Source organism: Macaca fascicularis, chromosome 4 (assembly GCF_037993035.2).
Source record: "Macaca fascicularis isolate 582-1 chromosome 4, T2T-MFA8v1.1".
Classification (NCBI taxonomy): domain Eukaryota; kingdom Metazoa; phylum Chordata; class Mammalia; order Primates; family Cercopithecidae; genus Macaca; species Macaca fascicularis.
The window spans coordinates 36,275,900-36,294,104 of record NC_088378.1 but is presented as its reverse complement, the minus strand read 5'-3'; the positions used below and the strand labels follow the sequence as shown (position 1 = coordinate 36,294,104).

Sequence of the window (18,205 nt, the reverse complement as noted above, 5' to 3'; positions counted from 1 at the left end):
ATCTGACAGGAGGTGGAGCTCAGGCGGTAATGTGAGTGTTGGGGAGCAGCCATAAATACAGATGAAGCTTTGCTCACTTGCCCACTGCTCACCTCCCGCTGTGCAGCCTAGTTCCTAACAGGCCACGGACCAGTACTGGATTGGGGACCGCTGCTCTAACTGATGCCAACACCCACAGCCCACCTACACCAAGTACAAGGCTCCATTTGGTCTACATATAGAATCTCTGGGATGCTAGGGTGTGCTTTGCTCATTCTGAGTTGATTCCTAGGTTCTTAGACTAAAGCGGGTAGCGTCATGAAGGGAACTAACAGAGCAAACAGTGGAAGGAGCATGTTCGTGTAGATCACGCTTTTCACATTAGGACCAATTTCACTGCCCATTCTCCTTGTTTCTAGTTTTCCTCTTTTAACTTGAGCAGTGTCACAAGAGCACATAGCTAACAATGTTTTATTTTTTCTCTTCCAAATTCTAATAACAAAATTGTTATTGGCTTTTGATCTTAATCATTCAAATAAAAATAAAATGTGCAAGGAAACTTGCAGCAAGTTTCCTTGTTGTTTCATGGGTGGATTCATTTTCTTCGGAAATCCTCGTGTTTTAGGCTATACCCTCAATTTGTAATCTGGAGGTCAGTTTACAATTTAATTCTTCTTGAATTTTATTGATGATAAAATCATCACTAAAAATGATTAAGCCCTAGCCTTCTTCTCAGCACCAGGCATTTATAGAGATGAATGAGATCTCACCTCTTACCTCTGGTAGGGATGGGTAAAGATAACATTTTGAGGTGGAAGAGAGGGAGACTAAGAGCGTTTGTGCCCACAGCCTTGACTTCTTTTTTTTGTGTGTGTGGAAAAAAATGCTATAAGGACACATGCCCACGTATGTTTATTGCAGCACTATTCACAATAGCGAAGACTTGTAATCAACCCAAATGCCCATCAATGATAGACTAGATTAAGAAAATGTGGCACATATACACCATGGAATACTATCCTGCCATAAAAAAGGATGAGTTCATGTGCTTTGTAGGGACATGGATGAAGCTGGAAACCGTCATTCTCAGCAAACTATCGCAAGGACAGAAAACCAAACACCACATGTTCTCACTCATAGGTGGGAATTGAACAATGAGATCACTTTGACACAGGAAGGGGAACATCACACACTGGGGCCTGTCATGGGGTGGGGGGAGGGGAGAGGGGAGAGGAATAGCATTAGGAGATACACCTAATGTAAATGATGAGTTAATGGGTGCAGCAAACCAACATGGCACATGTATACATATGTAACAAACCTGCACGTTGTGCACATGTACCCTAGAACTTAAAGTATAATTTTTTAAACAAAAAAGCAAGAAGGAGGAAGAGGAAGAGCAAGTCTGGGGGAAAGCAAACAAGTTTCAAAACAATTGCTCCGCAGAATGGGCAAGGGACACCATCAGTGAATTAACAACCAAAAAAGCCGATTAGTAGAGTCCTGTTTCTTGGAGTAAATGGTTATCTCATCTTTGTTGTTGCCATTGTCATCATCATTATCTTTACCATTGTCACTATCTCCAGAACAAATTAGACTTGAACTACACAACCTTGACATAATTGAGAAGAATGTCCCTTTGAGAAACTGATAATAATTTATGCTAGTTTCATGTTTGTTGTGGGGTGTTGTAGGATGGTTTTATTTATTGTGTCCTCCCTCTCATTTATGTTCGCGTAGGTTGAGCCAGTGATACAGAGAGGCCACGAGAGTCTGGTGCACCACATCCTGCTCTATCAGTGCAGCAGCAACTTTAACGACAGTGTTCTGGAGTCCGGCCACGAGTGCTATCACCCCAACATGCCCGATGCATTCCTCACCTGTGAAACCGTGATTTTTGCCTGGGCTATTGGTGGAGAGGTGGGGCTAATGATTAATAATTATTACTTAGAAGTAAATACTTGGAAGTAAATTAGTACTTAGGAGTAAAGCTCTAATGCTACTTTTGATATGAAGGTGGCTTAACTCCATTTTCATAGGAAGGGATCCTTTCTTTAAGTTATTTTTATTTTATTTCATCAGTTGTAGATGAATGCGGTTCCAGAGGGTTGAAATATCCTTGAAGATGGTGGGTTTTTGAGTGGAATAGAGCTCTCAGGGACTTTCACAGGACACTGTCTCATGGCATTTTCCATATTTAGGGTTTTTCTTATCCACCTCATGTTGGATTATCCCTCGGCACTCCATTAGATCCGCATTATGTGCTCCTAGAAGTCCATTATGACAATCCGACTTATGAGGAAGGTGAGTTTATTGTTCACATATTTTACTTATGGTTTTTATAAAAAGTTTTGTACCTTGTAAGTCGTGTCTTTAACAGAGTTGAAACAAAACGGAAGCCAATGCTAGAAAGAATTAACCTATACATTTGTCATTCAAATTAGGAGACTTTTAGAAGTGAAAATGGGTACTGTTTATAATTATACTGTAACAGCAGGCATTAACCAGCACCAAACTAGGTAAATGAGCACATGCAGTCACTAATCTTAACAAAACACTTGCATACTACCTACCAGAAAGTAGAGTAATAGACTTTTCCTTTGTGATGTAGATTAGTCCCAGTACATGGTGTTTATGGAACATTTTCTTTCTAACTGCACATAAGAAAAAGATACCATTTATTATACTAAAAAGTGTAAGCATTTTGTTGTGTGGTAAGCAAATCATAGATACAAAGTACTTATGCAGTGACACCGTGTAATATGATATTGAAGTGAAGAAATGTAAGGATGTGCATTTGATTTCTGAAATCATTTGTATGATATTCCAAATCCCAACATTGGTAGATTTAACATGAAATTATCAACAGGAGTAATTCCAAGTTGTTATTTTGTATTGACTCATGCAATCTTTTAGCAAATACTGAGCTCCACCTATGTGCCAGATCTGTGCTTGAGGATATAATGTGTGTGAAAAACAGATGCTGCTCCCACCCTCATGGAAATTATAGCCCAGTGGGAAAGAGAAACAATCAAATGATCACAGCAATCATATGAAATTATATATGTGCCAATTGATCCAAAGGAGATACCTGACACTATGAGAGTATTTAATTAGTGACCTCATCCAGCCAGGGGTGTGTGGTGGTGAGGATGGGCTAGAAAGTCTTTGTTAAAGACTCAAACTGTTCATCTGGGTGACTGGAGATGCTGAAGGGTTAGGGTGCAGTGAAGAAAGATGCTGATGAACCTGCAGAGGAAGGCTGAAGCAGACCATCTAAGATCTTGTAGGGCCTGTTAAGGATTTTTACCCTGAAGACAATGAGAAGCAATTGAAGAGTTTGATACAGTGGAATCAAATATTGAGATCTGTATTTTGGAAAGAACACTCTGGCTGCTGCAGCATGAATAATAGATTTTGAAGAGAGCACACGTGGTATGATATTTGAAGAGTGATGTTTCTATAAAAGTAGGTGTTAAGCTATTCTATTTGTGAGCAAGCCAATGAAGTATCTTTTTCATACCCTAAAGTAATTAATAGGAAATAGTTTCTCTCTGAATTCACTTTAATTTCTACCCACCAATTATATCCCATACTCTGAACCATGAATCTATGATAAAGTTTAAAACTTTCATAAACCAAGCAAAATAACCTGTTAATAAATTCTAAAAGTTAGATTTTCTATGAAATTATATGTGACTATAAAACATAAAAATTTTCATCACAATAACAGTGGGATTAATTATTGAATATGTCTTACATTGCAACTTTTCTTTTAAAAATTTTTTACATTTTTTATTTTAAATTATTAATAGAATAAATATGTTATATAATGTATGATACTTCTCCAATTGGAAATTCCATGTGAACTACTTCTTCCTTTTAGTGTTTATTACAAAAGTAGAAGGTTTAATTTATTTGCCTTCTCTGTTGTCAATTAAGTTGACTTTATCATAGTTTCAATGTAAAAATGAAACATAAGCTTATTTTCCTAACAGATTAATAGAGAACTCAGGATTTTTAGTACTTTCTATTTTTATTCATATACATAATTAGACCAAATTTTAGATTATAATAATTTTATTTTTATAAATGTAGCATAATATAAATCTATGTTTCCAGAAAAGTTTTTTAATAATCATTTTATATTTGCTTAAGAAATTATTACTTTATTTACTAGATTATCTATTAATGGTCCAAACAGCTAATGCAACTAATGAACCTAACTATACTAAATGCAACTGAAATTTCTACTCATATTTTTTCCCTGTCAAGCTATTATAAGGAGGTAGGTCCCAAAAATATAAAACACAAAACAAAATTTTGCAAGATATGTCCAGAGAAAATTCTAAGGTCACTATAGATGTTCTACGTTATCATGCTCATTTGTATCTGCACTGATAATAGCACAAAAGGAGAATTGATTTTTATGATTTATTTGTTTAACAATTGATTGAAACCCTGGTAGATGTGTGACCAATATATGTGTGACTAGCTGCCATTTATTGAGCACCTCATTTGTGCCAAACACTGTTCTTAGAACTTCGTGTTCAAGCCACACATCACCGTTATGAGGTACTAGTGCTATTATTATGGCCATTTTCCATACTGGAAAACTGAAGCACAAACAGTTTAGATAACTTCCTGTCTTCATCTGTTCTGTACTGCTGTAACAGAATAACACAGATTAGGTGGTTTATAATGAAGAGAAACTTATTCGTCACAGTTTTGGAAGCTGAGAAGTACAAGTACAAGGTACTGGCATCTGATGAGGGCTGTGTCATAACATGGCAGTAGGCTTCACATGGTGGAAGGGTAAAGAGAGCAAGATAGTACAAAGCCACTTCTGAAATAATGGCATTCATCGAATCGCAGGGGCAGAGCCCTCATGGCCTAGACACCTCTCAAAGGTCTCACCATTCAATACCATCACAATGGCCATTAAATTTTGACAGCATTCAAACGTACTTTTTGGAGGGGATAAACATTTAACCATAGCACTTGCCCAAGGTCACATAACTCAGAGGCAGCAGAGCTGGGATTTGCATCCAGGTTGGTCAGCTCCAGAGTCAGTGTCCTTAATTGTCACATCACAGTGCTTCCTTGTGATGACCCTGAATATCTGAACAAGCTGGAGTCAACAAACACATAGTAAATTATTTTATGTTCACAATAACACACTCACAAAGCAGGAAAGGAAGCTTGGATTTTTTCCAAGGCTGTTAGGGAGGTTAAGAGGTAAGAATTTCCTGGGATAATTGTTGGAATACTTAATTTTAACAACTTATTATATCCTAAAGCATTCAAAGTAATGGATATCTTCTAAATGTGTGTGTGTGCGTGTGTGTGTGTGTGTTCGTGACCGAGGGGTGTATAACATACAATGAGGAATATTTGATATAAAGACTTTGTGTTTAAAAATGATCGACTAGAAATAGATTAAGCTGATTGATTTAAATGAGACAAAAAAGGAACTGAGGGGAAGGAATCAATCTATTAGTTACTGCAGCAGGAAGTCAATTAATTTCCAAGTTAGTGAAATGAATTTATGAAATGTTTAGGGCTTATACTCTCCCTCCCTGTAATGAATATGTCATAACAACAAGTATGTCTTCTTCATCTCTCATCCCCACAGTGCCTAATGCAGTGCCATTTACATAATGGATTCTTAATGACTGTGTGTTGATTGAATGGCTGTTGAATGAAGAAGAAAATGGTGACAAACTTTAAAGAAATAAAGTGAATCTTTAGCAGTTTTCTTAATCAGCAGATGGTTTCTAAACTAAGGAGTTTTTACCTCAAAGTAAATGTTATCGAACTTCATCTTGAAACAATGTAAAACTTTTATTGAGTTATTTATTCTATATTCTAATGAATGACTTTAGAATCTTCATTCTGTCTTCATATTAGATAATTGGTGGAATATAACAGCCAGATAACTGAAACATTTCTCTTGTGGTATGCTGTGTGAGTCCACAAAGGTTGCAGGCAATATGGCTACTCATCTTTTAATTCTTGTTTATGCAACTGAATGTTGTCTGCCACTAATCTCTGCTTGTATCTCTTTCCCTCATGACAATTTATGGAAAATAAATAAACCTATTTCAACAGAATATGAAAACTTTAAAAAATTCAAACCAAGAATTTTCTTGGGAATGAAAACATTTTAAGAACTGAAACTCCCTTTAATTATGTGCTTTTGTTCTAGGCTTAATAGATAATTCTGGACTGAGGTTATTTTATACCATGGATATAAGGAAATATGATGCTGGGGTAATTGAGGCTGGCCTCTGGGTGAGCCTCTTCCATACCATCCCTCCAGGGATGCCTGAGTTCCAGTCTGAGGGTCACTGTACTCTGGAGTGCCTAGAAGAGGTATGCAGCATCTGAGTCTGAGCTGCTCTCTGCAGATTCATCAATGCTCTTACAAACTATTGTGTGAAACATTCTGTGCATGTTTATTATCGATTCCTTTTTTGTTGACACACTGTGAAACCATTAATGCAATTTTAGTAGGACTTTTGACTGCTTTTTTAAGTCTTGAAGCTACAGGAGTAGAACTCTAAAGATGGAAATAGTTGGCAGGGTGTTTTCCTTCTTACTCCTACCTTTTTTGTTTGTTGCATGTTGCATGCTTTATATCATCTTTTACAATTTCGACTTTTGTGTAGTCTCTTTTTCCTTTCTCTAGTTTATCTTTTATCCATATTGATTTTTTCCATCATTTATTTTCATTTTTCTCTGCCTTATAGTTTCCTTCCCTTCCTTCACCAGAGAGCAAAAATAACTAATATAAAAAAAGACATTGAATAGGAGAAAAGTATAAGTATTTAGTAATGACAGTTTTCACTTAAAGTTTTTTAATGAAAATATTTCAGCATGGATCAGACTGTTTATGAATTATATGATATTGTGGTTCAGGACAGTATGGCAGACTGGCGAAGTGGAAAGATTATGCTCTTCCGAGTTATTTAGGCCACAGTTCATAATTCAAATTGCCATGACCTCTTTTACAAGCTGTAGGACCATGAGTGATTCACTTAATTCCATTGACCCACTTTCACTTTCTTATCTGCAAAAGTGGGAATAATATTCCTTTTAAGAATTTGGGTTTTCAGGTTACTAACATACTGGAATCTTTTTGCTAAGAGTGTTTACTGCCTCTTATCCTCCTAAAAGAAGGAAAAAGGAGGATAACATGTATAGATTGTCTGGGAGGCCCCTCATAGGCATCAGCTCCCCTCCTTTTCTCCCGGCATATGTTGCTTCACAAGGAGAACACTGAACAATCCGAGTTCAAAATGTTTGGCAGCTCAAGCATTCATTTAAATTGCTTTAGCTTTTCATCTCAGTTGTCCCTCCAAGTGTGTTTGAATGTGAACTGTCTGAACATGCATTTCTTTGGGCTAATCGGGTCTTCCTCGGTGTCCCCTGCAGGCTCTGGAAGCCGAAAAGCCAAGTGGAATTCATGTGTTTGCTGTTCTTCTCCATGCTCACCTGGCTGGCAGAGGCATCAGGCTGCGTCATTTTCGAAAAGGGAAGGAAATGAAATTACTTGCCTATGATGATGATTTTGACTTCAATTTCCAGGAGTTTCAGTATCTAAAGGAAGAGCAAACAATCTTACCAGTATGCTTGTTTTTGTTCTTTTTCATTGACTGTTATAAAAGTCATGAGACGTATTTGCTGAGATGTGCAAGGTTTCTACTAGTGAAATGAATTTTTCTTTGTATCTGTATTCTTAACACCACCCACTGTGGGTGTTGTACAACCCAGATAGAATGTGTTTGATCTGTTTTCCAAAATTGAAACTCATTTTTCTTATGATTCACAGGAGTAATTCAAGTTGCTGACTGAAAAACAACCCCAAACAAAAATCTCAGGTTCTGAGGACTAAACATTACTCTTTTTTTTATATTTGACATTCCAGTTAGTGATTCTTTGGGTTGCGATTCCTGCATCGGTAAAATCAGAGGTGTATTTATGCTACATTGACAAGATAGGATATTTTTAGAAGTTTCATTTCAGGAAGAAGGAATGTAAGGATAATTCTTTTATCTGATAAAGCTACTTGGATGTAGCTAATTAAACTTTGCTGTGTGATCAAGCTTGACACATATTTGAGGTTATGGTGAAGGAGAGAAGAGAATGAAGACTTTAAAAATGTTATAATACTTTGTTTTCTCAAATTTTTATTCCATGACCATCAAGTTTAATTGTAGTTTAATTTTCTCCCCTTATTTTACTTTTAAAAGTTAGATCCCTATACCATTTATTAAATGAGAGTAATGGCAATATCTTTTCTACGTGATGCTGGAGATAGGGTTTTTAGATGGGATGAACTGTCAAGGAGAAGACATGGCACAATAGGATATAAAAGGAAAGTTGGAAAAAAACGTAAGAAAGTGATAAAGAGGAAAGGGATCTTCTTTTTACAAATCCATAGCTTTGGATCTTAGAAATTCTTTGATACATCCTGAGAGTAGAAAGAAGAAGTTTAAGAAACAGTGATCTTGTCAAGGTTCTTAAGGACTGCACTCTATTTTATTATGATGTCTCCGGGGCTTTCCAAACAGTGTTATCTCAGAGCTTCCTAACTGTTGTACCATGATTATGGCTTAAGTGCGATGAGATACTAATCTCTGGGCCCTCTGAGTGGTGTTGCGGGCCCTCTGAGTGGTGTTGCAGGGAGGTCAAATTTAAGGGGGAAAGCCCAAAGATGGCAGTCTCAGGTCCATGAATAGCTTCATCTGCTTACCTTAAATGGGAGACATAAAAATGTTATCATTTTCCATGTGTATTGTTATGTACAAAAGGGTAGAAAACACTAGATCAATAAATTTCTATTAATTTTCCTCACAATTCAATTGTAAGGAAATAAAAGCTTGATTAGAGAGCTTTAAAGAAAATAATGTAAATGAAGAGGTGATCACAATATCTACTATCTATATCTAAGGTTTATTAAGTGTTCATTTGCTGCTAATGACTATGTGTTATGTCATTTAATCTCCTTGTAACAGCTGTGAAAAAAATAAGTACTTTTTTGTTTGTTTGTTTTTGAGATGGAGTCTCGCTCTATCACCCAGGCTGGAGTGCAGTGGTGCGATCTTGGCTCACTGCAACCTCCACCTCCAGGGTTCAAGCAATTCTCTGCCTCAGCCTCCTGAGGAGCTGGGATTATAGGTGCCCACCACCATGCCTGGCTAATTTTTGCATTTTTAGTAGAGATGGGGTTTCACCATCTTGGCCAGGCTGGTCTTGAACTCCTGACCTCATGATCCACCTGCCTTGGCCTCCCAAAGTGCTGGGATTACAGGCATGAGCCTCATCGCTGGGACCAAAAATAAGAACAATTTTTATCTTTAGGTTTTAGATGAACAAATTATGCCTGGGTTATACGTAGGTCATCCAGCTAGAATGTTGTGGAGTCTGGCTGAAACACAGAGAGTATTATTTGTTTGCTTGCTTGTTATATTAACAAACCTAGAATTAAACAGATCAGAGGTCTTCTGCTGAATCAAATTACTTGGTGCATCCATTCATACAGCAAATATTAACTGTTGAAGTACAAATATATTTGATAAATAAGCCAGCATAAAACTTCAATCTGAAAGCTTTTACTTTTATGTTTCAGGGAGATAACCTAATTACTGAATGTCGCTACAACACGAAAGATAGAGCTGAGATGACTTGGGTAAGAAAACTTTTATTATTAATAAAGTTCATTTATGGAGAAAAAGAAATAAACTTGATTTTAGAAGAAACAAGTAAAAACCATTTCCATTTGGAAAGAAAAGTTCTGAAAATCTTGAGCATCAAGTATCATAAAAGTGACATCGGAGATGTTTTAGCATTTTCTAAGACTTCAAATTAACTAATGATATTATAGTATTAAATAATATTTGGAGTATAATTTATTGATTCTTTCATTAAAAGCTATCCTTAGTCTTTTAATTTTTCTCATCTAATAGTTTTAAAAGAACTGTGGTCATTAATTGACTGTATGCTTGTGTCTGGCTTAGATAAATCCAGACCTCCAAAGGAAGAATGAATTTCATGACCTCTTGGCCTCTGACTCAAAGAGAAATCTGGTCCCAACAGATTTATTGGGGGAATTCCACCAAGCGTTCAAGAAATAGATAATTCATGTCTTACTCAATCTCTTTCAGGAACACAAAAAGAGGGAACACCTCCCACCAAGTCATAAAATGTAGTTAACATAACCTTTAAACTAAAACTTCACAAGGATAGTATAGAAGGGGCCAGTAGTATGCACCGTTGGAAATAACTTGGACAAGAGCTTGAAAAACCAAATCCTTTTTTATATACAAATCTAATGATAAGACCAACTTGAGTTTAGCTAAGGAATATAAAATGGATTTAAATTAGAAAATATATTAAAGCCTTCTACATGAAGATATGGAAGGAAAAAGACATATAATCACCTCAACAGAGGTAGAGAAAGCAGTCATAAAATTCAAGTTTATTGTTGACAGGGGAGACATTTAGCAAGCCTGAAATAGAAAGGAATTATCTTAACTAGGTAGAAGTTAGCTATGAAAAAGCTATAGCAAATATTAAATTAAATGAAATACCATAAGTGTTTTTGTCAAGTTAGGAAGAATATAAGAGTATTTGTTATCACTACTTGTATTCAACATTGTACTGGAAAAGAAACGAAAATGAGATATAAGGTTCAGAAAGGAAGAAGTGAACAAGCAAAACACGTTATTCACAGATATTGTAGTTTTCTGCATCAAACCCTCCTCCAAACTGATACTATCTAAAATTAATTGCATTTCAGTGTATAAGAAATTATCTCAAGAAAATACAATTTAAAATAAAAATTAAACAGAAATAAAATCTAACACTAGATGTGTTTGATCTCTGTAAAAAAAAAAGTATAAATCTTTATTGGGAAACATTAAAGAATTCCTAAAGACAGTAAGACATACTGTGTTCATGGATAGAAAGGCTCAGTAAAATAAAGAAAATACTTCTATTCAAATTGGCCCATAAATTTGATATTTTCTAGTAAAAACAAATCAGAGAAATTTTACAATTTGAGATTTTGGTATCCTAGCTAAGAAATCTTTACTGGACCAAGGCTGCAAATATTTTCATCTATTTTTATTTAGGTAAATATTTTGCTGTTTTAGCTTTTATGTGGAGCAAGTTGATTCTAAAATTTACACAGAAGAGCAAAATGTTAAAAATCGGCAAGACAAAACTAAAAAGAACAAAATAGAAAACAATCTACTAGATAAGAAGGCTTATTTTAAAGCTGGTGATTGTTACAGTATGCTTTGAGTCCCAAGTTAGAAGACTTGGAACAGAAGAGGCATCTCAGAAACAGACCTACAAATTCTGCAGATGGAAACTTAGTTTATGACAGACATAGCACCTAGATAAATGGAAAAGGATAAACTTTTTATTAAAGGATGATGCTGGCACTATTGGATATCCCTGACATAAATAAAACTGAGTCTTAATTTTACAAAATGCATAACAATCAATGCCAGATGTATTAAATATTTAAATGTGAACAGTGAAAATTTAAAACCACTGGAAGAAAAAGTACTTGAACATGTCTTCATGACTTTGGAGTACTTAAGAATTTTTTAAGCAAAACATAAAAAGCACAAACTATGAATAAAAGATTAATGAATTTGACTACATCAAAGCTTTTGCTTACTAAAATAAAACACTATTAAGAAATTAAAAGGAGTTTTAAGCTGGGAAAAAATATTTGCAATACATAGATTAACAGGCCATTAGTATCCAGCTTATAAAACAAAGTCCACAAATCAGTAACAGAAGAGAAGTATACAATAAAATAGGATAAGACAAAAGCATTTCAAAGAAATAACAACCCATATAGGTAATATAAATATATGAAAAGATGCTCAATTTTGTTTAAAACCAAAATCATGCAAATGTAAACTAGAGTAAGATATTTTGAACTCACCGGTTTGGCAACATTTAAAATAGCATTTCCATTGTGCTGAAACTGGAACACTTATATGTTGCTAGTAGTGATTTGAATTTGTAAAACCATCTTGGGTAAAAACATGGCATTATCTAGTAAAATTAGAGATTCATATATACTCTACTCAATTCCATTCCTATGTAGATTTAACCTTGGAATTACTTTTGCAGAATGTGTTTCAGGAGAGAAATATATAAGCTATTCATAGTTACATGTAATAATATAGGAATGAAAAAATTCTGGAAATATCTCAAATACCCATCAAAAGGAGAACAAATAAATATGGCATTATATAATGAAACAGTGTAAAGTCATGAAAACTAATGAATGAAAGCTGCCTATATTAACATGAATGTATCTGAAGAAGAAATAATGTTGATTGAAAAGAGTGAGCTTGTAGCAGAATATATATAGTGTGATATTATGTATGTAAAGTTCAAGAAAATTAAGCAGTATATTATTTGGGGATACAAACTTCAATATACTGAATGTAAAGTGTACTGAAAAGCAACAGAAAGAAAAAATATTAACATAGTAATCACCTTTGGTTGAAATGGGAAGAAGAGGGTTAGAAGCTGGACACACACGGAGTAGTCAAGATACTGGTGTTGGTTTTATTTTTTTCCCATGCCTTATTTATAATTTTTGTTGTTGAAATATTTTACTAAATATATAATAAATAAGTTATTATTGTAGTGAGTATTTTGGTGCACTGTCTTGATACCCTCTTCAGGGCCAACACAACCAAACCTCAGCCACTGGGAATATCAGATGACAATATGATAGTTAACAGGAGTGTACCTCAATGAAAATTCCCCTTGGTATTAGAGAATAACTCCTTAAAATTATACTTCTTACAGTAGGAGAGCCAGCAGTCAATGACTAGTTGATAAGAGGCTGCAAAGGCCCAGCTTTCTTTCTACAATTTGGTACAACTCTGAACAGCCATCCTAACTTAAGGATATATTAAATACAGCATTTACTGAGGCATCAGATGCAACTTCATTTGCAGATCAGCATCTCCCTTTGCCTAATCCTACCTTGCTCATCAAGTGCAAAATGTCATGTTTTTGCAATTAGTAAAATCATTGTATATTAGCCCCTACATTAATTTAGAATATAAACAGTATTAAATTTTTCACCTTTGTTTTTGAAAGTTGGATTTTGTTGGATACAGAATTCTTGGTTGGCAGTTGCTTTTTCCTTTGCAACACTTGTGAATATATAATTATAATATCTGTTACTTCCATCATTTATGATGAAATATCAGCTGTCAGCTGTATTCTTGTTCACCTATATGTGATGTGTCATTTTTCTCTTGCTGCTTTCAAGATTTTCTCTTATCTTTGGTTTTCAGCAGTATGACTGTGATGTGTCTAGGTATGGCTCTTTTTGTATTTACCTTTGGCTTTCGTTGAGCGTCTTGGGTCTGTAAGTTAATGTTTTTCATTAAATTGGAGATTATTTCAGGCATTATTCCTTTGAATATTTTTTCTACCTTTATGTCTTCTTCCTCTCATTCTAGAAGTCCAATTACATGTATTTAACATAAATGAAAACATATGTATATGTTAGACATAAATGCTAGAACATTTAATATTGTCCCATAGATCTCTGAAGTATTTTCACTTTTCTTTAGTCTTTTATCTCTCTATTATTTGAATAGGACAATTTTTATTGATTAATCTTCAAGTTCAGTGATATTTTCCTTGCTCATCTGAAACCTGCTGTTGAGCTCATCCTGTGAAGTTTTTATTTCGTTTTGGTACCTCTCAGCTATAGAATTTCTATTTTTAAAAATGTTTTTCTTTCCTGATTTCATTCCTTCTCTGTTCACTCATTTTTAAGATATTTGCCTTTAATTACTTGAGCATGTTTTTCTTTAACTCTTTGAACACTTTTTAAAACAGCTTTATTGAACATATTTTTTTATCTGTTTTCAAGTCATCGTGTGATAAATCCAGCATCTCAATCTTACAATCCATTTCTACTGACTTTTCTCCATTGAATATAGACAATAATTTCCTGTTTCTTTTCCCACTTAATAATTTTTGGTTGAAATTAGACATATTAGATAATATGTTGTAGTAACTCTGGATTCTGTTCTTTTGAGGGTCTTTAATCTTTTTCCAAATTTTAATAGATAATCAACTACCTGGATTCAAAACATGAAATCTTTCTCCCCTGTGTTATGCAGCTGCTAATGTTTATACACATGAAGACAAGATTCTAGAAAATTCAATTAAATCAGAAAAATGTCCTGAAAAAATTCCTGATTGATTGGTATTATGCTAACTAAACATCCTTATGATTCTCTGAAATGTTCACTGTGTTGAAAAGTTTACATCCCATCAGCAGAATTTATTAGGTTATTTAAGAAAGGCAAATTTTAAAAGTGGAAATAATTCTATTAATTTTTAATTGTATCACTACCTTTTTAAAAAGCCAGTTTTTTTACTTTTCAGCTTTAAGGTTTATTAAATTTTAATACTGGAAGGAACTGTATGACATTGATGACTTGTGTACTTTAAATGTCAAAGTTGGTAGACCACATACTTTGCTAAATAAACTCTCTGTTTTTAGGGAGGACTAAGCACCAGGAGTGAAATGTGTCTCTCATACCTTCTTTATTACCCAAGAATCAATCTTACTCGATGTGCAAGTATTCCAGACATTATGGAACAACTTCAGTTCATTGGTGTTAAGGAGATCTACAGACCAGTCACGTAAGTAGTAAATGTATTTCATGACGGGGTAATGTATTTCAGAGGAAGATGGGCTTTATTGTCATACTGTATCCATTACCACATTATAGAAATTCTTATGCACTCTGTTCTATTTGATTACTTTTAACTGGGGAGACCAAATAATCTTTTTGATTACTATGTCCAGAGTCCCCAAGACCACCCTCAGGTTCTGTGATTTGCTAGGAGTACCTACAGGACTCAGCAAATAGTTGTATTCATGGAAAACATTTATTATGGTGAAAGCATACAAAACAGAAAGAACAAAAGGAAAAGCTACATGAAGCAAAGTCCAGAGGAAAGCAGGCGCAAGCTTCCAAGAGCCCTCTTCCAGTGGAGTCACACAGAATGCACCAAATTCCACCATCATCAAATTTGACAACATGTATGGAACGTTGTCTATCGGGGAAGCTCATCACAGATTCAGTGCCCAAAGATTTTGGGGGGAACTAGTCACACAGGTGCGCTCTGCCTACCACTTACCAAAATTCCATACTTCCAGATGGAAAGCAGGTGTTCAGCATAAACTGCATTGTTGCACAGTCTAGGCACAATGAGTCACTCTTATCATTAAAGAAAGTTTATGCCCATATAGGAAATCGTCTACTATTTAAGTTTCCAGGCACCTGCCAAGGATTATCCTTGCAAGCAGGCCTTTCTGAGGTGGGCCTATTATGTTAACTCTTTAGGTACAATTGTACTCTTTAGGTACAATTATAGGAGCTATTTAAGATATAATAAACAAGATTCATATTATCCCTGCCCTCTTGAGATTATATTCTGGAGTGAGGGAGAGGTAATAAACAAAAAAATAAATATGATATTTTAAATAGTAATAGATGTTATGAAGACAAAACAGTGAAGGAAGTATGTAGCTGTTGTCAATAGGATAAAGAAAGCCTCTCTGGGTTGATGATATCTGAGCAGTGACCTCCATGATAAGGAGCCAGCTATAGAGATATGCAAATACTGCAAAGGAAAGAGCCAGTGTAATGACCCATGACCCTGTGGTTAGTCTGAAACTACCATGTTTGTGGAGCAGCAAGAGGGTGCATTTGTCTGGAGAAGGGTGAAGTATGGTAAAGAATAAGTGAGGACACATGAGAACAGGTGGGACCAGATTATTTAGGACTTTATGGGCAACATAAGGCCTTGGGGCTTTAAGTGCAAAGGGAAGCAATTAAAGGATATAAATAAAGTCAATTTGGCTACTATGTTGAGAAAGGACTCTAAGAGGGCTAGACTGGAAGGAATATCAATCAGGAAACTATTGTGATTGTCTAGTTGAGGGATGAAGGTCACTTGTGCCAAGGTGGTGACACTGAGCTGATTAGACACGTTCCATTCTGGTTACCTTTTCAAAGGAGCACCCACAGGCTTGCTGATCAATGGCATCTCAGGGAGGCAGTGAAGGACAGAGTAGAGTGTGAATGGCGTTAGGGGAACAAGCCTGAGGATGATATTGAGAATTCTGTTTCGGATATATTAAGGTTGATGTATCTATTCTTACTGATGTCAGTGAGAAGAATTAGAATGACTGGTGGAAATTTGGAGATGGCTGAATTTGTTTTAATATAAAGAAGAATTTTCTAATGATCATTACTTTTCAAAATGAAAGGTACTGATGTAATTACGTAATTAGAGAAAATATACACATAGAGGTTTTTTGGTTTTGTTTTTGTTTTTATTGAGACAGAGTTTCACTCTTGTCGCCCAGGCTGGAGTGCAGTGATGTGATCTCAGCTCACTGCAACCTCCACCTCCTGGGTTCAAGTGATTCTCCTGCCTCAGCCTTCTGAGTAGCTGGGATTACAGGTGCTTGTCACCATGCCCAGCTAATATTTTGTAGTTTTAGTAGAGACAGGGTTTTGCCATTTTGGGCAGGCTGGTCTCGAACTCCTGACCTCAGGTGATCCGCCTGCTTCAGCCTCCCAGAGTGCTGGGATTACAGGCCTGAGCCACCGTGCCTGGCCATACATAGAGTTTTGAGACATGTATTTAAGGAGAGAGTGAAAAAACATTCAGTGAGGATATGGTAAAATGCAGATGATGAAGGAGAATAGAAATATGATCAAGTTTTTGTGCCTACATATTACAGGATTATAAATTATGAACTGAGACTCACCTCTCTTTTTGAATTAAATTTATCATTCATAGATAGGTTTTACTGGATTTTTATGCAAACAACAAAATAACCACTGGAAGAAATGCCTATTAGATATACAAATAACAAAATGCTTATATAAATTGGTTTATAGTTTACTAAAGTATTTTCGTATGCATGATTTTATTTAATTCATTTTTACACAATTCCAACAGGTAGAGCAAGACATGTAATCCCAGCTTTATAGGGGAGGAAATAGAAACCAAGAGATTAAGAAATTATTCAACACTATATAGTACATAATAAAAGGGAGAGTGGGGTTTGTATGTAGTCTCTGATCTCTTTCTCTCCATACAATATGAACATATAGGTCAATGTATAAATATACATAAATATATAACAAATAAATAATTACGTATTGAAACAAATTAAAACAACAAAAATCCAAGCATCACATAAAATATCATTTTAAAAACACTAGGATATAATCTTGGTTCTCAAATATTGATGTTATATTGTTCCTTACTTAGCTTTGAGTAGTCTTTTTCTCATTTAGAATATGTTTTACATATTGAATGGAAATTTTCTAATCGATGGTTAATTTGAGAGAATGTTAAAAACAAAAGGATATTAAAAGCTGTGTGTTTGCAAGATGATTGAAATGCATTCTATGGCCTATTTTATTTTTTTTTTAAGTTTAAATGGTATGAAGCCTCTAAAAATGCTCAGCTCCTGTTTCCCAATGGGCTCTGCCAGTGTCCGTAACTTTGGTCTCCCTCAGGAAATACTCAAGTTGGGTTTTCATCATTTGGAAAGACAGGAAGAATTGCTTTACAGAATAAGGCTAGTTTTGAGATGTCATTCTCCAGTGCCAAAAAAGAAAAAAAAAAAAAAAGGACAAAACCCATTTAACTTCATGGTTAAATTTATTCCTCAAAATTATGAGCAAAAAAGAGCCTCTATTTAAAAATACGTTTCGACTTTAGATTAGACACTCAAATCTAGTTCATCACCGCAGTGACATAAATGATAGTGAAGGCCAAACTAACAAGGTGCTGGCTCAAAAATCAGAATGAAAAATGGCTTAGGTGCTTTCTTTTCTGTTTTGCTTAAAAGAATATCACCAATTCAGCATACAGTACTAAAAAGGAATATCATATAACATGAACAAAAATCTTCTATTCTGTGCTTTTCATATAATGATTAATCAGGTTCTATAATTTATTTTAAACATTCTATAGCAATCCTAGGAAGGATTGATAGAAAACATGAGACAACTACGTCTTGTCTCAATTTTATTGTCTGTTCTCGGGGGTGCTATTTCTGTCTGCCTCCTACAGATCTGGCAAGTCTTAGGGAAAAACAAAAAACTCACAAAGATCAAATAAC

General features: G+C 35.0%; 1 protein-coding gene across 1 annotated transcript in view; it reads left to right on the top strand.

Annotated features, from left to right (window-relative positions):
- The window catches only part of MOXD1 (monooxygenase DBH like 1), a 103,759-nt gene that overhangs the window by 69,583 nt on the left and 15,971 nt on the right, over positions 1-18,205 (top strand). Inside the window, exons 5-10 of the mRNA XM_005551851.5 lie at positions 1,720-1,899; positions 2,181-2,283; positions 6,188-6,354; positions 7,417-7,608; positions 9,614-9,673; positions 14,552-14,694. Of these exons, the coding sequence (XP_005551908.3) occupies positions 1,720-1,899; positions 2,181-2,283; positions 6,188-6,354; positions 7,417-7,608; positions 9,614-9,673; positions 14,552-14,694 (845 nt within the window). The remainder of the gene's footprint in view (positions 1-1,719; positions 1,900-2,180; positions 2,284-6,187; positions 6,355-7,416; positions 7,609-9,613; positions 9,674-14,551; positions 14,695-18,205) is intronic.